Source organism: Urocitellus parryii, chromosome 12, assembly GCF_045843805.1.
Source record: "Urocitellus parryii isolate mUroPar1 chromosome 12, mUroPar1.hap1, whole genome shotgun sequence".
In the NCBI taxonomy this organism is placed as follows: Eukaryota; Metazoa; Chordata; class Mammalia; order Rodentia; family Sciuridae; genus Urocitellus; species Urocitellus parryii.
Window position 1 is genome coordinate 33,204,448 of NC_135542.1, and position 26,122 is coordinate 33,230,569.

At 49.8% G+C, this 26,122-nt stretch overlaps 1 protein-coding gene across 1 annotated transcript in view; it reads left to right on the forward strand.

Moving 5' to 3' along the window:
• Trappc12 (trafficking protein particle complex subunit 12) overlaps positions 1–26,122 on the forward strand; it is a 59,808-nt gene that overhangs the window by 20,076 nt on the left and 13,610 nt on the right. Inside the window, exons 4-6 of the mRNA XM_026411224.2 lie at positions 8,082–8,195; positions 10,702–10,840; positions 19,518–19,630. Of these exons, the coding sequence (XP_026267009.1) occupies positions 8,082–8,195; positions 10,702–10,840; positions 19,518–19,630 (366 nt within the window). The remainder of the gene's footprint in view (positions 1–8,081; positions 8,196–10,701; positions 10,841–19,517; positions 19,631–26,122) is intronic.

Genomic DNA, 26,122 nt, shown 5'->3' on the forward strand with positions numbered 1-26,122 from the left:
GGGGGATTAGATGACTTCACTTAGCATTATCTTCTCTAACTCCATCCATTTACCTGCAAATGCCATGATTTTATTCTCTTTTATTGCTGATTAATATTCCATTGTGTATATATGCCACATTTTTTCTATCCATTCTTCTATTGAAGGGCATCTAGGGTGGTTCCACAGTTTAGCTATTGTGAATTGTGCTTCTATAAACACTGATGTGGCCGGGTCCCTGTAGTATGCTGTTTTTAAGTCCTTTGGGTATAGACCAAGGAGAGGAATAGCTGGGTCAAATGGTGGTTCCATTCCCAAGTTTTCCAAGGAATCTCCATTCTGCTTTCCATATTGGCTGCACCAATGTGCAGTCCCACCAACAATGTATGAGTGTGCCTTTTTCCCCACATCCTCACCAACACTTATTGTTGTTTGTCTTCATAATAGCTGCCATTCTGACTGGAGTGAGATGAAATCTTAGAGTGGTTTTGATTTGCATTTCTCTAATTGTTAACGATGATGCACATTTTTTCTTATATTTGTTGATAGATTGTATATCCTCTTCTGAGAAGTCTCTGTTCATGTCCTTGGTGCATTTATTGATTGGGTTATTTGGTTTTTTGGTAAAGCACCAATTTTAAAAAAAGAATACCAGTATTCTACTAGAAGATCAGCAGAGTAGAGGAAGGGAAATAGGGAGGAAAAACTGGGAGGGAAAGTAGAAGTACTGGGAGCTGAAATGGAGCAAATTACATTTCACGCATGTATGATTACATCAGAATGAGCCCTGCTGTTATGTGTAACTATAAAGCACTGATAAAAAGAAAAAGGAAACAAAGTCTTTACTAAAATATATTTTAGGGGCTGGGGTTGTGGCTCAGTGGTAGAGCGCTCACCTAGCATGTGTGAGGCCCTGGGTTTGATCCTCAGCACCACATAAAAATAAAGGTATATATATTTTTAAAAAGTAAGCAGATGCTTTATGGGCATAAATATTTTTTAAAAAAAAACATATTTTAGTAGCTACAAAATCTGAAGCTATTATAAATACCCTGGGATTGAGCCCTCTCATACAGAACTCTTCTGCATATATGATTCTTTAGAATAAGTTTTAGAAAACAAATTACTAAGTCAAAGAGAAGGGTCAGTCTTGAGGCTTGTATCACATATTAGTTTTCAATAACAAGAGTGCACTTGCTTTAATATCACCTTCCTTCGTTGTAAATGTTTTTCTAATTTCTTAGGCTGCCAAAGGCATTTGCTTTTATTATTTTATTTCTTACTGACTTTTGTTAAACTGTGAATTTTGTATCTGCTCCACAGTTGATTGTATGTCTTACATGCTACAGTGATGAAATACTCATAGAAATTAAACAGCAGTGCACTGGACAAGGCCACTGCCCCAAGGAGCTTACCTGGTGGAGGGACAGGACGTAGTTCTAATTAAAAGTTAACTTGGAGCCGTGCGTGCTGGTTTTAGAATTCCCAGATGCTCAGGAGGCTAAAGCAGGAGAATTGAGAGTTTGAGGCTGGGCAACTTAGTGAAACCCTGTCTCAAAATAAAATAAAATAGATAAAAGTGCTGGGATGTCCTTGGAGCCAGAACACCCCTGAGTCCAATCCCCAGCACCACACAGAGCAGACTTGGAGTGCCACCCGCCTTCTGCTTAGGCAGAGTGCTCAGGCACGGTGTATGCCTGGAGCAGGACTCTCACCCTGTTTCCATCTGGGGCCCTTTAGGAGCATTTTTCAGTTTTTTCCCCCTTTCTACCACCACTACCCTTAGACCCACATGGATTATGCACTAAGGAGTAGATTCTGCTGGTAACACTCAACTTTGGGGACTACTGAACTTTGTTATCCAAGATTCTTTTATCTCGAAGAGCTGAACCCTGTCCCTTGGGGCCACAGAGAACATGTGCTCTGGTCTGCAGAGCGGGTAGTTTCACCGTGGGCTGGAAGGCACCTAGAAGGTAGGAGCTGTGCCAGGAGTCCTTGACTAGCTGGAGGAGCACCTGTGGAGCAGAGGTGACAGGTGGCAGAAGGGTGGGCGCAGCTAGAGGCAGGACAGGCTGCACCATCATCTCAAGCTCTGGGGTCACCAGTGAGACTCAGAGGTGAAGCCGATTGCATAATGGATGTCATTGAGCTTCCTGGGCCTGTGGCTGTAGTCCAAAGCTATACGTTCAGGTTAGTGAAAATCCCCTGTGCCTTTACCCAGAGGTGGGCAAGGCAGCTGGTGATGCAGCCTGAAGGGCCTGCCTGAGCTGGGAGTGCAGGACACCAGAAGAGCTGAGTGATGATATCACAGGGAAGTGTTCTGGTCTGTGCTGTGCACTTAGTTAGTGCCTGGATTAATATTTGTGGTTTCTGTTCTAACTTTTATACCTAAACTTTTGTTTCCCAAACCTGGTTGCTTTACTTTTCTGACCGTTGCATCCCCATCCCTTCAGCGAGGACTTCCCTGACCTGTCACTTCTCACACTGCTTCCACGTGTGGCAATCAGAAGCTGAGTCCTTGGGCTCAAGGAAATGTCATCAGGATTTCTTCTATCCTATGACAACTTGGCCTTGCAGTGGCAAAGGAATGAGGTCACGTTTTTGGAGTCTCCCAGTGCTGTCCTAGAAAACTTGGTTTAGAGCTTTTGACAATGCTAGGAGAGTGTCGCCTGGTCAGCCCAGGTGCACCCACAGCTCTTGAATGGTGTCCTGATTGTGATCAGTTTTAGTTTCTTAGAAGCTGGCACAAATTCAGATATCCAAAATAGGGTGTCAGACAGTACACAAGCAATGTCTACACTGGTGCTGCTGACTCTCCTGCAGCCATTAAAAATCAGTGTAGAGCTGGGGACACAGCTCAGTTGGTAGAGTGCTTGCCTTGCATGCACAAGGCCCTGGGTTTGATCCCCAGGACCACAAAAAAAAAAAAAAAGGAAAGGAAAGGAAAAAGAAGTCACGGTGTAAGCCCCCACCATGGTGGGGCATGCCTATAGTCCAGCTGCATAGGAGGCTGAAGCAGGAGGACTAGTTGAGCCCATGACTTCAAGACCAGCCTGTGCAAAGTAGCAAGACCCTGTCTCAAAAAAACAAAGAAAATCATATTGTGAAAACTTTTGAGGATGCAAGAAAGTTTAGAGAAGAGGAAAGATAGAAACAGTACATGCTTAAAGACACAAGGTCACAAGGACACGTTGAGAACACGTCACTGTTGATGTTGCTTTCCTTTTCCACTTCACCCCTTCCTGTCTCCTCCATTCCTGTGATGTGGATAAGGTGTGGGGGAGGGAGCCGGCGTTAACTGTCATTGTCTGAGCAGCTCACCTGGAGGACAGCAGTGTTGCAGAGGTGTTGGCACCTGTGACGATCCCACCAGGACCCACGGGCCCACCTGTTGCTTCTGCATTCCCAGAACTGTGCCACCCACTTGCCATCCAGATATGTCCATATCCTCCCTCACGCCCCTGCACTCCTGGGCTAAACTGGGCCCTTGTTTCTTTGCACCTGTTTCAGTAAGCTAGCTCAGCGGCCTCTTTTCCACAAGATGCCTCCAAAAGAATTAGAAAACTAGATGCCCTCTTAGATTTCTCTCAGAGATCCCTTTATCGCAAGTTGGATTGCTATTAAGAATATCTGCCATTAATCTCTAGTGCTTTGCATGTTGCATCAGTAACGATATTTTTCCACCATCACATAGACTCCAGCTCAGTTCCTCAGTGTGGGGAATGTGGTCCTCATGGCTGCCAGCACTCACACTCTCCTGCAGTGCCCGTAGGGACAGCAAGCTCCTGCAGCGTCGGCCCCTCTGAGCCCATCCTGCATACTGTCCTCACAGCATCAGGGGTCCCGCTACCTCCCATGTGGCCCATCTTGCACCCCGTCCTCCTGCTCCTGTGCCCAGCCTTGTAGCTGCCCGAGAGCACTCTGCTTCCTGACCTTCTTGACTTCAGATGCCAGTGTCATGCAGGCCTCCCCTGGTGCCATGGGGTGCCCTTTTTGTGGGCCGTGCTGTCACATCCACTTGCACCCCATGTTCATCTCACAAGACATCTTGGGCAGTTTCTTCCCAGCCACATGGCCGTGATGTTATGAATGTATGTTTGTGGGCACATGGGTAGGTTGTATAAGTGTGTTCGCACATGTGTGTATGCAGGGATGTGTGTAAATGTACTCTGTAGTCACCTTTACACCAAGATCCTCGTGGCGTTCCTTTCGTGTGCCAGTCAGGCCTGTGTGTCATGGTCCCCCTGGAGCGGCACTGTTTCTGTAAAAGAGCACGGTGTCTTCTAGGCTTCCTGCTGCACATCCTTGTGGCAGCTGCTCAGCTCCACTGCAGCCAAGCACAAGTCTCAGGCAATGCACAAGCAAGAACCTGAGGCCGACTCCCATGGACTCCAGGGGTGCCGGGCAGGACTGGCCCACCAGCACTTGCAACTCTCCAGCCTGGGCTGCAGGGACATCCTGTTGACTGCTTCTCTCACTTTGACTAGGCCCCTTAGACACACCCATTGCTGCAGGGAGTCTGGTGCTTTCCCAGTGTGATAGCATGTCACCTGTGGCCAGCGTGCTGGGAAGCTGGTGAATGGCAGCACAGCCTGGCCTCACCTACCTTCTGCATAGCCTTCCTGTAGGCCACACCCTCCTCCTGTGCAGCCCGTCTTCACTGGCCTCCCTCCTGCCCCTCATTCTCACCAGTCCCCCTGCATGTTCCCCTGCCCCCCCATTCCAAGGCTCTGCTCCTCCTGCTTTCTGGACCAGTGCATACCTGTCCCCAGTGTAGGTCCTTTCCTGCAGGAAGTCTGCCCCCAGATCTCAGTTTAAGTCAAGTGCCATTATGTATATCGAGAAAGTAGCATCAAAAATTAGTAAAGGCCAGGCGTGGTGGCACATGTCTGTAATCCCAGTAGCTCAGGAGGCTGAGGAAGGAGGATTGTGAGTTCAAAGCCAGCCTCAGCAACTTGGTGAGGCCCTAAGCAACTCAGCAAGATCTTGTCTGTAAGTAAAATATAAAAAGAGGGCTGGGGATGTTGCTCAGTGGTTGAATGCCCCTAGGTTCAATCCCTGGTACCAAAATAAATAAAGTAAAAAATAAAGGAGTGAGAGGAAGATCAGTAGAGCAGAAGAGGGAGAATAGGAGAAAGAAAGGCAAAGAGGTGGTAAGGTGGGGTTGAGACCCGATTCCTGGCATGTGTGATCCTATCAGGTACACCCACCACTGTGTATACCTTAATGCTCTCGGGAGAATTAATACCCAGGCCTTCACGTCAACACCAGGAGTTGTCCATGGTGAGGGACCCCCATGGGAAGTGGGTCTAAGTATCAGATTCACAGAACTGTCCCAGAAGATTATCACTGAGATTAAATCAGAGCAAATTAAGGAAAATAAGAAGTACAATACACAAGCTGAATATTTCCCTATGTTCCTAGGGGGAAAAAATAATCAAGTGTCACTAACAGGCAAGGCCAGAACGCTGACCTGAGGGTACACAACCAGTGGCCCAGGGTGTGGGATCTATCAGACACAGACGCAGAGCGGGCTCAGACTTGGCAGGTCTCTCCCTCTCTCTCCTTCACATTTGCAATGCAAAGAGAATATGCACAGCCACTTGTATTACATAAAGTGATTATTGCATAGAAATTTAGACGAGAGGCAGCATTTGGAAAGCATTTTAGTAAATTATCTTAACCAGTCTAAAAATACTCATGAGCTGTCAACCAGAACATGGAAGTCCTGCGTTACTTGAGTGCTCTGTTGTAACTGGGACAGTTGGGAGGAACGCACCCCGACTTCCTCTTCACAGTTGACCAGTGGTTCTGCCTGGTTCCCCAGGCTGCGGGAGGCTCTGAGGAAGCCGCAGCCTCTGGTGCAGCTGACTTCACATGTGCAGCAGCGGCTTTAGTCACAGAGAGCCTGGCAGCATGTGTGCATGGCAGTCTCCTCGTGGAAAAAAGAAAACCACTAGACACACCCTGAGGCCCTTGTTGAGTCGTCCGCTTGATGTCTGCACCCTGCTGGCTGGTGGCACAGTGTGGCTGGGGCCCACCCTCAGGTGCAAGGAGCCAGGAGAGGAGGAAGCTTACCAGAGAAAACATGAAAGTACACCCATCCACGAGCAACCAGCACCCTGGCATCACACATGGCACTATGAGCACCCGGAGCGATGGCACGCTCCCTCACTGCTGGCAGGAAGGCCAATGGGACCGTCACCTTGGAAAGCAGTGTTCTGATGGCACGCCCAGCAAGGAAACTGCTGTGTTACCTGCTGGGTGCTTTTTCTGTAAAGTTAAGTGCTTACATCCATGTAGAACCTGCCTGTGGATGTTGTTTGACTCATGGCTGCCCAAAATGAAAGGCAGCCCAGAGGCCCTTCAGTAGGTGAGTGCAGGGAATGCTGTTCAGCACAGGAAATGAACTCCGACCCCAGGGCTCAAGGGCTTGCATCAGGTCACAGCAGGACAGTAGCAGCCCAGGCAGTCTTGAGGTTCCAGCCCCATGCCACTTGTTTTCCTCATAAACACAGTCTGGCGAGGTGTGCGTACACCCTCACACCCTCACCCACATGAGACAGCAAGAAGAGGTCCTCCACAGAGAGGTGCTGGGCCTTGCTGACAGCCTTGAGAAAGACACCCACACCAAGGGAGGGCATCCTGGATGTGTGGGAGAGCGTAGGACTTCTCACTGCTCTTCACCTGGGCAGCGAGCCTTCTGCCTGGCACTGCACTCGGTGTTTGGCACATGCTGACATCCTGAGGTGGGGCCGATGGCCTCAGCTTCTAAACTCAGCAGATCCTGATCCCACAAGGTCCATCAGCCCCCTCAGCCCTTAGCAGAGGCTCCTCTCCTGGCTGTGGGAGCTAGAGCCCAGGAATCTCAAGAAAGGACTGCAGCAGCCCTTCAGTGGAGAGAGCTTTCATTGCAGAGCCCCCGCTCTGCGTCCGGCACCTGGAGCTCTGCCTGCCGGCCAGCAGGTGCACACATGAGCTAGTGGGTGGAAAGGCTGCGCCACGTGTGCTGGCATATGTATTGCTGACTCCCTGGCTTCCTTGGTGTCCGATTGCCCCTGGGATGAGTACGGAACCTCCTGCATGGCCCGGCATTTTTAGGCTCCTCTTCACTCTCTGTCTGTGCCGCGGCCACCCTGGATTCATTTCTGCTCTAGCCCACTCTGTCCTTTGAGGCTGCCTCTGCCTGGAGGGTCCTTGGCTCCCTTTTGACCTGTTTCCCACTCATCCTGCCCACCGCCTTCCCCTTCCTCCACCCAGCCTGTACCCCCACCTGCCGCCCACACCCTGAACTGCCTCCCTGGTTAGCTGCTCAGCTACACATGCACTCACCACTGTTGCCTGCTTGTGGGTGCTGCTGGGAGCAAACCGCTCACAGCCTGTTTGTCGGCCGGCTGCTAGGTGAGCATGTGCTTGTGCAATGCCTGTTCCAGGCTTGTCGGAAGCGTGAAGTGTTCCCTCCCACAGTGTCTCACTCAGTTGCCTAGCAGCCTTCCTCTCTCTATTGGATGGGGCAGAAATATTTTGAGCCCAAAAATGAACCGATATGTGGAGGTTGGCAGCCTTCTAACCTTCCCAATGCCCCAGTTGCAGCAGAAGAGGCACCAGAAAGTAGGCTGTATGGATGGGTGGGCCTTGGTGTGCTGCCTTAGCATGATGCGTTGACTATATTCATGTTGGTAAAAAAGAGCGTGGAACACATGAAGCCCCTGGTTTTATGATCCATGTACATCATATAGATAGCAATAAATATATCCAGTGCTTAATATAATATCAAATTATTGATTTTAAACTGACAGAAATCACAGGTAGAGCCATCTTGCTAAAAAGGAAACCAGTCCTACAGGTTGGGGGTCTGGGAGAGCTTTCCAGGTAGGCTTCTCCCTGTGTTTTGTCAGTAACTTGCAAAGTTTTGTCATGAGTCATCTGGAACGGCACCTCACAGTGGCCCTCCTGTTGCTAATCGTGTGCAAGGTTGGCGGTGGCACTGTCCACGTGCTGGCCAGCCAGCCGACCTTGCCCCATTATCAGTACCTGTACAGAGCTGCTTCCAGCAAGCCCACAGTGTGCCTGTGGTTCACAAATCCTGTTGTGTCTTACAGAGCTGCAGAAACTGGAGGGCAGCAGTCGACCTGTGTGGACGCCTTCTCACAGCCCATGGCCAAGGCTACGGCAAGAGTGGGCTGCCCACCAGCCACACAGCGGACTCGCTGCAGGTGAGAGCACCTCCACCACTAGGTCGCTGTGTTGTATTCCGCTTGTCATGGTTTGAGGACATAGGAAAGCCCATGGGCTTTCATGCCAGGAGGAACAATTTGGGAACAAGATAGGGATTTTCGTTTTCTGAGCTTAATCTCTGCGTGAGATGACTCATGTTCTTCCTTCCCTGGTGGTCTGTGTGTATTAATTCTGCCATGTGGCCCTGCTGTGCAATGCCTCTGCTGCCCAGAGGCCTGGTAAGGGTGCTCTGCCCTCGCTCTCCCTGGCAGACCAGGCCTGGCCTGAGGTGGGCAGGGGGCCTCCTACTGTGATGGAAACCAAGTGGCTCTGAAGGGTTCCCGAGGTGGGGAGTGGACTCCACAGGCTGTGTGCTCGACCTGGAGCAAGCGTCCCTGCTCCGACTGGGGAGAAGGTGGAAAGAATGTCCAGGATGGAGCTGTGACTGGAAGGGAGCTCCCCAGTCAAGAAGAAGCCTTCAGGGTGCTCCAGGTCCCCCCTGCAGCACTGGGGCTTGAACCCAGAGGAGCTTTAGCGCAGAGTGAAGCCATTCCCAGCCCTTTTATTTAAAAAATCTCTTATATTTATTTAAATAATCTCTTATATGCTTGGAAATAGATAAGAGAATAGAGTTTGTGTTCTCAAAACACAAATATAAAATACTGTGCACAAGTACTTATACAATACATTATCATCAGCCATCCTCAGCCCTTTTTATTTTTTATTTTGAGACAACCTCTCACTAAGTTGCTTAGGGTCTCACTAAATTGCTGAGCCCTCAAATTTGTGATCTTCCTTCCTCAGCATCCTGAGTTGCTGGGATCACAGGACTGTGCCACCATGCCCAGCTGGGAGATTTCAGCTTTAATCCTAACTTTCTTGGGGCTCCCCAGAACTGAGATTATCACCAGATATTCTAAAGCTGTAACAAGCTTAGGAGAGCAGTAACTGGGGAAGCTGGTGGCCCAGATACTGCAGGTGGGCTCCTCCCTCCTGGATCTCCCCAGGAGCCCGCAGGCATGGGCTGCGCAGGACAAGCAAGGCCACCTCGGGTGCCCTTGCACCTCCTCACCCCTTTTGGCCCCTCCTCGCCAGCCCAGTCTCGGCCTCTTCCCTCCATGTCTCACACGTGGCACCACCAGCACAGCCCCTCACTGGAACTGTGCCTTGGCCCCTGCACTCACCAGAGTGATCTGAAAGCACATGTAGATGGTCTCACCTTCCTGCTCACAAGCTGTAAGCACTTCCTGCTGCCCCAGGTTAGACAAGCCTCATCATCCTGCAGGCAGCTCCGAGCCTGCAGGCAGAGTAGAGCAGTCACTGTGCTTGCTGTAGACCCTGGGCAGTTGCTTCCTAAGACCTCATTCCTTGGTTTTTAAAGCTTATTTCAGAAAAAGTATATTTAGGTATTTATTTTTAATTGATAAAAAATTGATATATTTAGGATGAATTACCTGCTGTTTTAACATATTCATTGTGGAATGCCCAAGTCAATCTAATTAACATATCCATTATCTCATACATGTGTTTGTGTTTTGAGAACATAATCTACACTCTTACAACACATTGTTATCAAGTGGAGTCCCCATGTTCTGTAACAGACTTAGCTCTTACTCCTCCTAACTGTCCTTTGACAACGTCCCTCATTCCCCATTCTAGCCTTTGGTGAATAGCATCCTACTCTGCTTCTATGAATTTAAGTTTAACTTCCACAAACAGATCACACAGTATTTTTCTTCCTATGCCTGGCTTACTTTACTTGACATAATGTCTTCCAGATTTGTGTATAATTGTTACAAGTAGCAGAATTACCTTTTTTTTTAACTTCAGTAATATTCCATGGAATACATATACCCTAATTTCTTTATTCACTCATCCACTGACAGACACTGAACCTCATTTTTCTTGTCAGTGAACAGAGAACCACTTGGGTCATCTCCAGGGTTCTTTTAGTTCTGCAATCTGCCTCTGTGGCTCTATAATTCAGACCCCACCATTTTCCTACGTGTGTCTCCATTCTGCCACCCTAGAGCTCGCTGTGCTCGCCTGCATCTGGTACTGTCCACTCTGAGGCCATGGTCACACTGTCCTCTGCAGGCCCCTCCCCATCCTGTGGCCTTGAAGTCCTGGTCCTTCAGTGCTGCCCTCAGCATACCTGTTTATCCACATCATGCCCCTCCCCCCGTCCCCAGCCCTACCACTCGGCATCCTCCTCTGGGAGGGTCTGTGCTTTCATCTCCTGACACCTAGTGTGGTGCTTAGCATATGAGCCCTGCTCAAAAAGCTTGTTAGAGTAATCAAATCTGGTAAAATCATTTACACTAATGTTAGTGAACTCAGGAGTATTTCTATAAACCTGTAAGTATTCAAATTGCAAAGGTAGGAAGTTAGCCCTTGTTTTGATATATTAGAAAACAAGCTCTGATAGCAGGTTAATAAGGAAGAGGACTTTGTGAACTTGATGTGTGAACATAACCTGTTGGTCCATCGTGTCTTGCGTTTTAGCTCTGGTTCGTGAGATTGGCCCTGCTCGTGAAGTTAGGCCTTTTCCAGAATGCCGAAATGGAGTTCGAGCCCTTTGGAAGTCTGGACCAGCCCGACCTGTACTACGAGTACTACCCACACGTGTACCCTGGGCGCAGGGGTAAGGCGGCGCACTTGATGTTGGTGCCTTTTCGTGTACTTCACTCTGCTTGGCTGTGCATAATTGGGTATCCTCCCTTTGCCTGTTCTGCCAGACCTGAAGAGTCAAAGCAATAGCTCAGCCATAAGCCTGAGCCTACGAAGTGATCTCACCCAGTCTTATAAACACACCAGCCTAGACAGAACACACCAGTGCGTCCTCGGGTCACTCAGGAGCCATCTGTTGCACCTGCAGCATGACTGGGTGTTAGGATTGTAAACATTCTCTGCTGCTCTCCACAGGAAAAGCCGATGTCTCGTGGCCTGGTGCTGCATGTGCCTCACTGCTAATGAAGCAAGGCCCATCTTTTCCACTGGGAGCTTGCTCTGTTTTCCCCTCGTCTCTATTCCTGGCTTGTTTGTTTGTTTTTAATTAAAAAATTCTTCATTGCTGTAATTGGACATTTAAACCCTTCCACACCACTAGCAGCAACATACATGGCACACAGACTTTAAAGCCATTTAGCAATTTCCTGAAGGTTCAGCAAACACTTGCCATGCAACTTAGCACCGCCACTGTGCCACCTGTCTGGCTACCAGCAGCCTGTGGGCAGGGCCCATCTATTCCTGTTTATTTTAAAGCTCTGGTGCTGGTGCCATTCCATGGAGAGATCCCAGGAAGGACCCTTGTTTGAAAAGTAGCTTAGGCTGGAAGAAGGAAAAGGGATCTGCAGGGAGCCAGTGTCCTCAAAGTGGGGCCTCCCAGAGGAACCCTGCATCCCCAGCACACCCGATGACCTTCCTGGGAATGTTCTTGCTGCGAGCAGCAGGAGCAGTGACAGGAGGCTGGGCAGTCGGGAAGGTGCCATCATGGGGAACCAGGCCTTACAGTCCTCTCCCTGTGGCCCACAGTTCTCTTTCTCTGCAAGTAGGTCCCATGTGCACCTGCCCTGAAGCTCGTCCATTCCATGTGTAATTTCCACTACCCCTCCCTGCCCTCACAGAGCAACAGCCATCTCTGGGGTTCTAGGACACTGTCCCAGCATGTGACTTGATTGGCCTCCTCGGTGCTGCCTTCTTCCTTTCTCATTCACACCCTCTAACCATTTGAGGCTCATCTTTAACTATAGGGTGATTGCAAACTGCCAGCCCAAAAGAGGAATGAGCCTTTGTCCCGTCGAGCGGTTGTGACAGAAAATGAGCCTTAGTCCCGTGGAGTGGTTGTGACAGGCGGTGCTGGAACGCTTAAGGGCAGGGCTCCGTGGGAAAGTGGCGCTGTTCCTCTAGAGTCGGCCTTGCCTGCAGTGCTGCCAGCGGGCAGCGGCTCTGCCTTTTCTCAGGAGGAACATCTATTTTCCTTCAGCGATGAAAAAACTTTGTCTCCAGTCTGCCTGGCTGCTCCCAGCCCTGTCCCTGCCCACTCCTCTGCTTCTCTGTGCCTTGCTGGGAGTTGGCAGCTGGTTTCGATGGTGATTTGTCTGCTACCAACCAAGCTCAGAGCTTGGAGCACGCAGACCCCCTTCACGGTGCTGAGCTCCAAGGCACCCTAATGCTGCTGCTGCGAGAAGTCTGGGCTCTTGTCCTTCAGGCCCAGTGATGTAGGTTCACAGCAACTGCTTACATCAGCTGCCCGAGCCCAGGACAGGTGTTTAAGAGGAGTGGACAGACTCCCTGGGAGGTCTACCCCCACTGTCGGCAGCCCTGCTCTCTGAGTGCCCGGGGTCACCTGGGTGCTCTCTTCCGCGTCCTGAGAAGGGTTTGACTCTTGGCTGTCTTCACAGAGCACTTGGGGGAGGGGACAGGGCTTCCCGTGAGAAAAGCCTCTCACTGAGGCCATTCTGTCCCAGGATGTGCAGCCTCGGGGCCACTTCCCACTCGGCTGGGGTTGGACTGCTGAGGGTGTGGATAAGGAGAAGCCAGTGACTGTGCATCACAAAGCAGCTGATTCCAGTTCCAAAGGAGAAATATGTCTCTTGAGCTAACGTGTATTAACATTCATCCACAGTATTACATGGAATGCTTACTAATTTTTTTTTCATTTGGTGGAGTACCAAGCATAAATGTAAGAATTTGATTCATTCATTTCATTTTAGCTTGCAATATATAAGCAAAGTGAGTCATTAAAATATGCTTTAAAAAGGAGATTATAGCAATACAAACAAATAAATAACCTTTATGAATGAGCTTTAATATATTTCATTTAAATATTGGACTAATTTTTAGTCATTCAGAACATTCATAAAAAGACATGTGATGAATCATGTGTAAAAATCATGAAGTTGTTGTTTTCACCTAAGAAAGGAACAGTATTTCTGACATTTCCATCAGTCACACTCCGTCCCTTGAAACACAGTTAGATTTTTCCTGGCTCCCAGCACTGATGTCTGACCTGCCATCTGGAAGAGTCAGGAGGACATGAGGCAGGCCAGCTTCAGAGCCCAGGGCTGAGGTCTGGAGGTTTGGGGGACCCGAGAGCCACAGGATGTGAGGGCCACCTGGCCTGGTGCTCTGCCAGCTGCCCTGTCCTCTCCTTTCCCTTCTTCACTCTCTACCCCTTTCTTCTGGTTCTGCTCTTCACTGTCCTTGTGGATCAGGCTTTCATGCTGCCTGGATGTCCCCAGGGCTCAGGAACCATGTGTCGACCCAGAGCAGCTATTCACAGTGCACATGCTCTTTGCCAGATGGGACACAGCAGTTAGGAGGTCGTGCAAATCCCACTGTGTGCATCTGCTGGGTCCCCACAGTGCCCCCTAAAGATAGTACAGTTTCAGTTACTCAGACCTGACTCACCTACACTCCAGTCTGTGACCATCATGTGGTTCAGGAAGGTCCATGCATGGGCATTGGCCATGTAGGTAGAGGATGTCAAAACCAGAAAAAAAACAGTTTGGATTAACTTGCTGTGAGCCACTCTCATCTCAAGAAACTGGACTTAAGCTGCACAGTGATCCCACGAGCCATGTTCTGGGGGCAGAGGAGCAGACGGGTGTTCCTTGGCTGTCTTCCTGTCACCGACCTCGGACTCCAGAAGGGGCCCTTGAGAGTCTGCTTGTGGTGCACATAGTTCTACCCAACGTGCCTGCACCACTGCTCCCCGCAGTGCTTGTTCCCAAGTCTGCTTGACTGTGATAGCGTTTTCAGTAAAAGCCATTTACTTTCATTCTATTCCACCCCTTAGGTCCCTTTGAGAAGCCCTGTTTGGGGGTATCTGAATTCACTCTATATTCAACAACATTTGAAACTTTCTAAAATGTAAACATTAAACAAAGACACTAGCTCTTTCATGATTGCTCCAGACTTCATCGTTCTTGTACTTGATGTCCTCTTAGTTGGACTGGATGTACTTTGTGTTGACAAACAGCAAGTTTTAGAAGGGCACTGTAGGGCTTCTGTGACCTTGTTCCTCCTAAATGTTTTCCTATGGTCTTAAGGTTTTTTGGGAGGGTGGGGGTACTGGGGATTGAACTCAGGGGCACTCAACCACTGAGCCACATCTCCAGCTCCCCCCACCTTTTTTGTAATTTATTTAGAGAGAGGGTCTCACTGAGTTGCTTAGCACCTTGATTTTGCTGAGGCTGGCTTCGAACTCGGGATTCTCCTGTCTCAGCCTCCTAAGCTGGGATTATCACGCCCAGCCAGTCTTAAGATTCTTAACCAAGCATTTTTCTTCATGCATTTTTTTTCAACAATGAGAGTGTTTAGGGAAGGGTTTCTTGCAGTGAGCGAGTGGCCCAGCTTCCCCGTCCTGTGTGGTTCCACACCATCGGCACCACTCCAAGGCTCTCCAGGGAGCCTTTGGAAGCCGTTTGCAGAGGAGGCTTCTTGGTTAACCTCTGGTGAACTCCACCCAGCCTCTGATCACTTCTGCTTTGTTCTAGTCAGCTTTTGTGTCTCTGTGACCAAAAGACCTAACAAGAACTACTTAGAGGAAGGAAGGTCTATTTGGGCTCATGGTCCAGAGTTTTTCTGTAAAAACGGATGTGCCCATTGGCATACCATCCTTGAGCCTCTCCCCATTCACCCCCCCGAAAGCCGTCACAACCATGAGCCTGTCACGTATCCTTCCTGATCATGTCTTTGCATGTCCACTCCGCACGTGCATGTGTGCACACAGAGATCCAAACATGTGTAGAGAGCGAGCAAGAGTGTGTGCCTCTATGTGTGAGATTTGCTTTTTAAATACTCATCATGAGAGTGTTGTCTTAGTTTTGCTTTTTTCTCAATCAGCATATCCATGCACTTCCACAGCCGCCCCGCGCACATTAGGGTCTTTCCAAAAGACTGAGCACCCTGCCTCTGAGTTTCTGAGGTCTAAATAGCCGCAGCCTTGTCTCCAAGCAGCAGGTTGTCTCCAGGGCCACCTTCCACCTGCACAGCAGTGCACGAGGGCTGTGACCACTGCCAGGGCGTGCAGGACCCCTGCTGGACTGACCACAGCCAGGGCAGCCCCGCATCCTGGGGCTCTTCTCCTCAGGCTCGCTCTCAATGCCTCCGTCATTAGCTGAGGTTTATTTCTGTATTCTAGGTATTTGATCCTTGGTCACATATTTTAGGAGTGTCTCCTCCTATTCTGAAAAATCTTATTTCTGAACCTGAGAAAAGAGAATCTGATTTGAATTCATCAAGAAGACATCTTTTATTTGTCGTTAGCACATTTTAGGGAGCTCCTGCCACACAGGGTTGTGCCAGGAGCAAGTGCAGACAGATTCTGCGCTGGCCTGGGCCTGGGCCAGGTCCTGAGACACAGGACCAGAGACGCTGCCAGACACACCCCAGGGCTGCCCTGTACTGTGGCCCAGTCATCTGCAGGCATGGGCACCGTGTGGGGAGCATGAGTGGTGCGTCCTCCCAGGGACACAGCACCTGGGGGGCCACACAGAAACCCCTGTGCTCACCTGCATAGGTGTGCCTTCCCAGCATGCTGTGGCTCTCTAATGGGAGTGAAGTGGACACAGAGGGCATCACGTTTCATGACTCCAGACACATTAGCTGAATTAGGCATTAGATGGTAAGTACTTGCTGTAGGATTTTTTTCCCTTACAACTTTCTCAGTAGGTTTTTCCTACCTAGAAATACAGCCCCGAGTTGAAGGTGACTTCTGGGTTGTGAGTGTGGCACTCTTGTTGGACACACAATGCGTTTCCCTGCCGAGTGTGGCCAAAGGAGGGAAGCTGAAGGCACAGCTTTCCCTGGGCTGCCCACCAGCCCAGTGGGGAGGAGATGGAGACAGGGAAGGCAGCGCTGAGCATGGCCCATCCAGACTCCTGAGGTGGTGCCCAGAGCTGACCCGCCACAGCTGGGCAAAGAGTTCAGTGGGCTCCCTGCAGGTGCCAGCCGCAGTGGTGCCAAGTGCTGTGGGTTGGCGTCTGTCCAGCCGCTCTGCAGCCTCCTGTCCTTGTCGCAGAGAGGATGCAGCTGTCCAGCGTAGACGGCGGGTGAGGGAGGGGCTCCACACTGCTGGCCGCCCTGCCACCCAACCACGGCCCCTCGAGGCGGCAGACTTCCCCTCTCCCTGCCCACCAGGGCCTGGCTGAGCTCTGTGCATCTCCTCTAGCTTTCTGCAGCGGCAGCATGGGTTCTGAGTACTGCAGGGGATGGTCTAGAAAGAATTTTGACGGAGCATTTTCATTTAATGGTTTCTAAATGATTAACAAGAATGTTTCTACCATATTTACACCAACTTCACTTTTGGCAGGTCAAGACTAGATGTGAGGATCTTTCACAAACAGATCCATGGAATCAAGTTTCCTTGGAGATTCTGACTGGCCTTTTCCTACCCGAGCACATTTCCTTGCAGGAGAGAGGCAGGCCCGAGGGTTGATGTGGCAGCCTCACATACGTATGTCACTTGACAGCCACCCTTAGCATGAAGGATGTCACTGAGACTTCCAGTAGCTTTTCAGTGACAGGCAGGCCCAGCATCAGGGTGAAGGGACTGTTATGTGCATTTCCTGGAATAAAGGTCTGGTGACATGGCAGCAGCGCCCTGTGCTTGCTGTCACAGAGGTGGTGGTGGGTTGTGTCCAGGGCTTGGCATGGGTTTGCCCTCAGAGCAGGGCAGAGGCGTGTCTGCGTTCCTCACAGATCCACCTGTGGCTCCAGCTGCTGTGCTCTGGTCTAACTCGGGGCCACCTTCTCCTAGAGGGGGTGTTCCCTTCTGTATGTTCCGTTCGCTCTTCCCCCTCTGTTGGCCTCTGTCCATCCTTCAAGAGGCCACCTGGGTGAGGCATGCGGTCCTCCCTGCCTCCATCTCAGGGGTGTTGGCAGCTGGTGAGGGGCTGGCACAGGAGGATGTCTGGTCATACAAAATGGGGACAGTGTGTGGGCACAGTGCTCCTGATGAGGATGTGCCGTCCCCTTCCTGCCACAGAAGAGCCCCAGCCCTGGGCTGCATTTCTGTCAAGACCAGTGGCTGGAGCCTGAGTGGGGGCATGGTCACCATGCAGGGAACGAGGGTGCCAGAGGTTCTGTGGAGGGACACTGACGTTTTTAAAATAACATGTTAAATATTTTATTTTCAAAAACATGTTAAGATTTAAATCTAGTGATTGGTGCTCTATCTGATGTGTGAGGGGTAAAGATCTGCTCCCAGGATGTAGGCTCTCTGTTCACCTCACAGATTGTTTCCTTTGCTGAGAAGAAGCTTTTTAGGTTGAGTCCATCCCATTTATTGATTCTTGATGTTAATTCTTGTGCCTCAAGAGTTTTATTAAGGAAGCTGGGGCCTAGTCCCACATGATGGAGATTAGGGCCTACTTTTTCTTCTATGAAACGCAGGGTCTCTGGTTGTATTCCTAAGCCCTTAATCCATTTTGAGTTGAGTTTTGTGCATGGTGAGAGATAGAGGTTTAATCTCATTTTGTTGCACATGGATTTCCAGTTTTCCCAGCACCGATTGTGGAAGAGGCTATCTTTTCTTCAGTGCATGTTTTTGTCACCTTTGTCTAATATAAGATAATTGTAGTTGTGTGGGTTAGTCTCTGTGTCCTCTATTCTGTACCATTGGTCTACCAGCCTGTTTCGGTGCCAATACCATGCTGTTTTGTTACTATTGCTCTGTGGTATAGTTTAATGTCTGGTATAGTGATGCCACCTGCTTCACTCTTCCTTGTAGAGATTTCTTTATTTTTCCAGATGAATTTCATGATTGCTTTTTCTAATTCTATGAGGAATGCCTCTGGGATTTTGATCAGAATTGCATTCAATCTGTATAGTGCATTTGGAAATATGGTCATTTTGATAATATTAATTCTGCCTATCCAAGAGCAAGGAAGATCTTTCCATCTTCAGAACTCAAAAAGCTAAACACCAAAAAAAAAAAAAATAAATAACCTAATCAATAAATGGGCCAAGGACCTGAAAAGACACTTCTCAAAATATGATGTACCATCAATTAACAAATACATGAAAAAATATTCATCATCACTAGCAATTGGAGAAATGCAAATCAAAACCACCCTAAGATTTCAGCTCACTCTAGTCAGAACGGCAGCTATTATGTATATAAACAACAATAAGAGTTAGCAAGGATGTGGTGGAAAAGGTACACTCATACACTGATGGTGGGACTGCAAATTGGTGCATCCAATATGGAAAGTAGTATGGAGATTTCTTGGAAAATTGGGAATGGAACCACCATTTGACCCAGCTATCCCTTCTCCTCAGTCTATACCCAAAGGACTTAAAAACAGCACACTGTAGGGACCCATCCATATCAATGTTTATAGCAGCACAATTCACAATGGCCAAGCTATGGAACCAACCAGGGTAGATGGGATTTTACCATGTACACAATGGAATATTACTCAGCCATAAAGAAGAATGAAATTATGGCATTTGCTGATAAATGGATGGACCTGGAGACTATCAGGCTAAGTGAAATAAGCCAGACACAGAAAGTCACAAGTTGCATGTTTTCTGTGAGATGCAGAAGCTAGTCCAAAATAAAGGGACAGGGAAAGAGAGAGAAAGGGAAAAGTGGTGATTCCATGAAAATAGAAGAAAGCCTGGTGAACTAGATGAAGGGGGAAGAGGGATAGGGGAAGGGAAAGCAGGAATAATGCTGGCTACCTCCTGCGTGCGTGTATGAATATACCACAGCCGAGGGCACCATCAGGAGCATCCGCCAGACACTAACTAAAAAAAAGTAAGAAGGAGAAAGAGCAGTAGAATAGAGGAGAGTAGAAGGAGTGGGATTGAATTAGAGGAAATCATATTCCATATTTCTCTAATTATGTCACAATGAATCCTAATGTTATGTAAGCTAAAAAGAAACAATAAAAATATTAAAAAGAGTATTTTGAGACAACGTTTTGCCAAGATGCCCAGCCTGACGCCACACTGGCAGTTCTGCTCCCCGGGCCTCCCAAGGGGCTCACCCAGCCCTGGGCAGCCTTCATTTGATGGCCGCGCACCTGGGTGTCACGCTGTCTCTCCCTGGAGGATGTGGGGCTCTCCTGCTGTCTGCATGTTGCCTGGCCACTCCGTGGGATGGTGGCAGAGCCTCTCTCCATTGGTGGTTATCTAGAGATACTTAGTTCCTGCTTTCCAGAAAAAACCAGCACATGCCCAGATGACCTCGAGAAACAAAGGGGTTGGTCCCCCCGGCTGCTGGGCCACTTGGTGCCTCCTTCATGGACACCACTCTGGAAGCATGCGAGTCACAGCAGCAGACTCACCAGCTTCAATTTCACTTCTAGGCTCCATGGTCCCCTTTTCTATGCGTATCCTGCATGCAGAGCTGCAGCAGTACCTGGGCAATCCGCAGGAATCCCTGGACAGACTGCACAGGATCAAGACCGTCTGCAGCAAGGTAACCACGGCTGTCCCCAGCCCCGCCCCACCTGTGCCATGCCATTCTGCACTCGTCCCTCCCGCTGACACCAGCACCACTTCCTTTCTCAGAACCAAGTCATCATCCATTGATATGGCCATGGTAGCTGTTGGTCTGGCCAGAGTGGCTTCAGGGGTGGAGGATGGTTGTTGGAAGAGCCTGAGTGCTGAGCTTTCCCTTCCTCAGTACTCTCAATAAGTGAAGCTGGGTGCTGAGCTTCCCCTGTCTCAGTATTCTGGGTAAATGAAAGCAGAAACACTTACCTAAGTGGAAGTAATACATGAGCACCCGCCTGACTGCCCTCTGACAGGCCTCCATGTGCCAGAGCACACATGCGCCCACACGTGTCACAAGCACCTGCACCGTGCCAGGCAGAAGACCGCAGCAGCACTGAAACACAGCCCTCTGGCACACTGATGCCGGGGCCCAGGAGCTGTGGGTGCTTGCTGAGAGACCCCTGGTTGTGACAGTGATTATGCAAAGACAGCTTGCCATCCGTCGCGTCCGCCGATCAGACTCACGCTAAGAAATGTTAGGAAGAAAGGTGGGGTTTCTAACCTTCACTGTTTCCAGTGGGCAGCCATGAGGCTCCTCCTGCGGGTGAGGAATGGCGTCTCCTCGAGATGCCCCTTGCAGGCCAGGGGAGCCATTGGGTGGAAGTGCTTAAAAACCACAATAACAGGCAGCTGCTAGGAGCAAAAGCATGGTACAGCCAGCTCCCCTGTGGGAGTTCTGTGAGCCCCAGGGCTGTCAGCACCCAGCAGGGAGGTGAGCCTGCCCCGGCTGTGCCGGAGGGTCTCCTGCAGGGCAGCATGGGATTCAGGCCCTCCTGCCCACAGGCTCGCATCTGCTCCCACTTTTTCATAACATAACTGAAAAGATAAAAAGAACTGTGCTGCTTTCCTGTCCTTGACCAGTTGATGAAATTGCTTTTTTAACTTTTTTACATGATAACACTTTTCTTGAATCTTAAAACACAGTTAAAATATATTTATTTCCAGAATTAGGAACTGCATAACTTGATACTGAGAAATTCTAGATCAATAACTCTCTAAACTATACTGTTTTTCTTTCACCTCCATGTCAGATTGTTGCAGGAAGATTTTTTACAATTTGGGAGAGAAAACTGAGGCATGGGGTGATTAGAGAGTGAAAACGTTAAGAGAGTAAACTAGTTTTGTGAGCCAGCACTCTGGTCCTTACGTATTTCCCACGTGCTCGAGGTCCCCCCAGGCCCCACTTACTAAGGACTAGCCGCAGCCCTTGCCTCAGGCTGCAGAGCAACTGGCACATGGTCAGAGAGGAGTCCTCCGCACTCTGTTCTGGACACTTGTCCTCTTTCTTCTTGACAGGCAGGTACGTGGAGCTCGGGATGAGCCCTCCACCTTTCCTGAGCCACATATTAACTCAGCAATCCTTGAGCAACCCATGAAGCAGGGGTTGCAGTGTCGAAGGGAACTGACTGACTGAGGAGCAGCAAGCAGCACTCAGACAGGAGAACTCCAAACTTTATTTGATGCTGGTGGGCCCAGAGAAAAACAAAAACTCCAAATTCTGAGCCCTGATCCCTAGTTTCTCACAACATTTAGAGGTTATTTGATGTCATCTTAGATCCATCTTATCATTGGGGCTTTTTTCTTTTTAAAAAAGAAAAACCTAGGGCTGGGGTGGTGGCTCAGTGGCAGAGCGCTTGCCTAGCATGTGTGAGGCACTGGGTTCAAGTCTCAGCACCACATACAAATAAATAAATAAAGGTCCATCAACAACTAAAAAATGTTTTTAAAAAATATTCCTCATCTGTGTGGCTGAGGGCCTTGTGCAGGGTCTCTTAACATGGAGCATGCTCATGGAAACAGATAAGAAATGGCTCTTTTCAAGGTATCTGTTACTTTTCAAGAGGGAGTGGTCAGACTCTTAGGGCAGTTACTTACCATCCAAAAGGTCGAGACCCATGGTTAATTGGGCTTCCTGGAGAAAGGCTGAGAGGGGAGCAGAACCCACCCCTTCCCCAGGCCCTGGTTTCTTGCCATAAGGTCTTGGTGATTTCATTTCACACCCGCGTCTGGTTTTGCCCTCCCAGAATATCCCGTCCTATAAAGGAGGACGCTGAGGCACAGGGAGGTCACCTGACTTGAGCCAAGGAGTCTGGCTCTGGGCCCATGCTCCATCATCACTGCCATGTATTCTGCAAGAAGTGAGGAGGCCCGGAGGAGGCTCTCCTCCTCCCTGTACCAGCGTCTCTGCCTCCCCTGCAGAGGCAGCCTCTGCTGCACTCCGGGTGGGCCACGTCCACTCGCGAGCCTGTGCAGAGTGTTCAGACCTGCTTCTGGAGCTGGTCCTTGCCGGGCTGTGTGGGGTCCACAAGGCACCGCACTCCAAAGCCATCTCGCAGGGAAATTCTGATTTGCAGGGCAGGGTTGATTCTCAGAGCCAGCCCATGGGACAGTGATGGCATCTGATCTCAGAGAAGTAGACAATAGCATCAGAGGTGAGACTTATGGGTGACGTGATTACAGGGGGTGTTAGTTCTTTTGTTTTCAAGACTAATGCAATGTGTGAATTCATTTATAAGACCTTTTCTATTGGAAAAAAATGAGGACCTTGGGACAAAGAAATAAAATTTAGCTAGTAGTACAGCTGGTGCAGTAAAAGATGTGTTCAAAGCAAATTTGGTGTCTACTTCCTAGTGACCAAGGCAGAGTGGAAAATATCACTGACTGCAGAATTCTCAGCATCCACAAACCCGTCACTTGTTCAGAAGCAGCTGAACTTTTCCTAGTTTGGAAGACTCACCCAGGGATGATTAGAGTCTGTGTGTTCATCATGTGAGTCCCAGACCAGGGTGATGTCAGGAGCTTCTGTGTGGGCCCAGTTTTATCAGGACACCCCTCTGCTCTTTATAAAGGAGTCAAGTATGGGTTTTACCTATTTGAGCCGGTAGTGAATCAGTAAATGTGTAGATCAAAGGAATTACACCGATGAAGAGTGAAATACGCCATGATTCACTGTGAGTGCCGTGGCGCCGTGGCTAGAGGCTCGTGGCGCTGTTGAGAGCAGATGCCTCCGATTTGCTCTCCGTGTGTCTCACTAGTTCTACAGGCTATCTCCTCCCCTGGGTCTGAGAACTTGGCAGGGCAGTTGGGAAAAAGCCAAGTGAACCTCTTCCTGAGAGCCATTGCATAAGCAGATACAGAACTCTTCAGTAACGGTGTCTGATCAGTTTGTGCTTCATTCACTGCCAACGTGGATGTGCCCAGCATGGTCTCCAGAGCAACTCCATGCCACCTGCCTGTTCTGCAGCCCCCACCAGCCCACGAGAGCTTGCTGAGGGCACCAGAGGCAAAGGAGTCCCTCCTTAGGGCTTCACCCACACCTGGAGGAGGCGGAGGGAGAGAAACCTATTCAGTGGTGCCAGTGTATTTGGCTTCTCTGCTGGTGCTTGAGAGCTCGGTCTCTAGAAGGGGTTAATAGCTTTTCTAAAAGGGATTTCTGACAGATGGACGTATTCAGTTCTGCTGTTTTATTTGTACACAAAGTTAGAAATGGAAGTGAGAACAGCCGTCACTGCCTGTCACTGGCCAGCTGCTCTCAGGCAGGCCACCATCAGCATACTGAGGACGTGCACTGCGGCCAGCTCTCCGCCTGGCCCCGATGGCTGCCTTGCTCAGTGTTCTGCTCCCCACAGAGAGCAAGCTGACTGTGGCTTGAGAAGAGAGGAGGGGAACGACTGGCACCTGGAGAGAAGTGGAGCAGGCTCGAGGGCCTCGCTTGGAGGCTCACGCCTGATGCCGTGTGAGCTTGCCCTTGAGAACACGAGGTGATGGTCACCTGCAGGAGAAGCTGTGGCACCCCTGAAGGAATGGAACAGCCCTTGTTATCAGGGCTTGCAGGATTTATGTCCCGACTGCTCACAGTGGACATTTGCCCTCCAGAAGCCCCTCAATTGTACCCTGCACATCACAAGCCAGGACTTGGGAATGGCCAGCAGCCACCTGGCACCTGCACCTGGCACATGTCTGGCTGCCTCACAGTGAGCTCAAGGCATGTGAAGCCCGGGGAAGCAGGCCCTTGACATGGTAACAAGGCCTGACATGCTGCACGCTTTGCCCTGTTTCCTCAGCACTGTGTACTCTTTCCTTCTAGAAGTATCTTCAAGGTACGAAGGCTCCAGAGGACGCTGCCCCACAGGCAGTGATTGGAGGGTGTCCTGAAGCCCTGCAGACAGTGAGAACTTCCACATCCAGCCCTGCCTTGCTGGCTGCGGGGCCAGCTGCTCCGCCTGGATCAGCCCGGCCTCTTTGGCCTGAGTAGTATTGCTCACAACCCCTGGGCTTTGAGTCAGGGCTCAGCACAGTGCTGGCACCTGGCGAGTACTTAACACTCCTTGTGTGCCCTGGAGCAGCTCCCAGAAACACATCCCTTTGCAAAGCCTCTTTACTGAAATGTCTCCTGGGATGTGGTGGTGAGGAGGGGAGAGCCCTGGACTTCCTGGAGATCCAGGACAGAGCTGACCTACCCTTTAGTCTGGACTGTAGAGGGTCAGTGAATCCTCAGATCCCTGAGTTGGTTCCACCTCTCAGCCATCTGTACTGATGCCTCACATAAGTCCTGTCCCAGCACACCACACAACACATGTCAGTCACCCCAGGGGCAGGTGTGAAGGTTCCTTCCTCTCAGCCTCTGGAGAACTGTGGCCCCAGACTAATGGGGTCTGTTTCCAGTTAGGGCACCTGCTCCACCACCTTTCCAGATGACTGCGTAGAACTCAAACAAGGCTTTGGGTCCTTTAAATCTGAATAGGGTACAAATTGCCTTTTCAAATCCTGTCGTGAACAAGACAGTCAGCTGGGATGGTTCAAGGCATTCATATGATTTTGTCCTTGGACAAAACCACCAGGTGTTCACTCCTCCCCGCCCCCCAGTGGATGGCTGGGATGCAGCCTGTCCCTCCCAGGCAGCCCAGGACAAGCCAGTGCTAGGCACTGAGGTGTGGCCCATCAGACCCTCCTCTCAGGAAGGCAGCTCTTGCCCCGTGCTGCCCTCCACCCCCTCTCCCTGCCAGCAGCCTCTTCTCATGAGTGCAGCTGCTTTCAGAGGGGCTGCTCCAGGACTCCAAAGAGGAACCCTTATGGAAGCTCCCAATTGAACAAAACCAGTGTGCTGCAGCACTGACCTCGGCATCCCTAAAATGAGCTGCCTCAGGCGTAGGTTATCCACTGCCATGGGACAAACCGCTCCAAAGCTGTGGCTTCAAGCAACGGTGGCTTTCTTTTTTCTTTTAAAAATAAATGTTATTTTTAGGACAGTTTAGTTTTACTTTCGTGAGCATATATGAATCGCACACATCAATGGGGCTCAGTGGGATATTCCTTTGAGCGCCCACCAGTGGCACGGATTGATTCAACCTCCTTCGCCCGCCCGCCTTCCGCGCCACGCTCCCCTGCCTCCGAAGCTGTGTAGCCCCGAGTCTGTGCTCGGCTGTACCTCGTCATCTTGACTTCCCATGTGTGAGAGAACATGAGGCTCAGGCTGGTGTCCTCCAGTTCCACCCGTTTTGCTGCACGTGGCAGGATTGCATTCTCCTCTGTGGCTGATGAACACCCCACTATCATGTGTGCAGTCTTTCTTTACCTGTGCGTCTCTTGGTGGGCACTTAGGCTGGTTCCATACGTAACTGTTTGAGTCCTGCTGCCGTAGTGGGCGTGGGCTTTCCCTTGGTAAGGCTAATGGCATTTCCTTTGGCTGTATGTCCAGAAGGGGTGGCTGGATCTGATTCTAGTCCTCCAGGGAACCTCCATGCTCTTCTCCATGACGGTTGTACTACGTCGCGTTCTCACCAACAGTGCATGAGAGCTTTTCTCCTCTTCTCCCTTGGCTTTTTATTTTTATTTAATATTTATTTGGGGGAGTTATCGGGGACTGGACTCAAGGGCACTCGACCACTGAGCCACATCCCCAGCCATATTTTGTATTTTATTTATAGACAGGGTCTCACTCAGTTGCTTAGCACCTCGCTGTTGCTGAGGCTGGCTTTGAGCTCATGTTCCTGCTGTCTCAGCCTTCTGAACCACTGGGATCACAGGCTTGAGCCACTGCACCCGCTGGTTTTTTAGATTTTTAATAGTAATTATTCTAACTGGGGTGAGATGACATTTCATTGTAATTTTGATTTGCATTTTCCTGACGGCTAATGATATTGAGCATTTTTCCTTAAATACTTTTGTATCCAGATCATTTGGCCATTTTAATTGAAGCACCCGTGTTGTTGTTGTTAAGTTTCCTGAGTTTCATGTGTATCTGGATAACTGCTTGCTAGTAAATATTTTCTCCAATTCCTCGGGTTGTCTCTTCATGCCTTGATTGTCTTCTTAGCTTTCAGAAGCTTTTTAGTTTGCTATAATCCCATTTGTCTATTTTTGCTTTTGTTTCCTGAGCTTTGGGGTCTTATCCAGAAAACCTTGCCCATGCCAA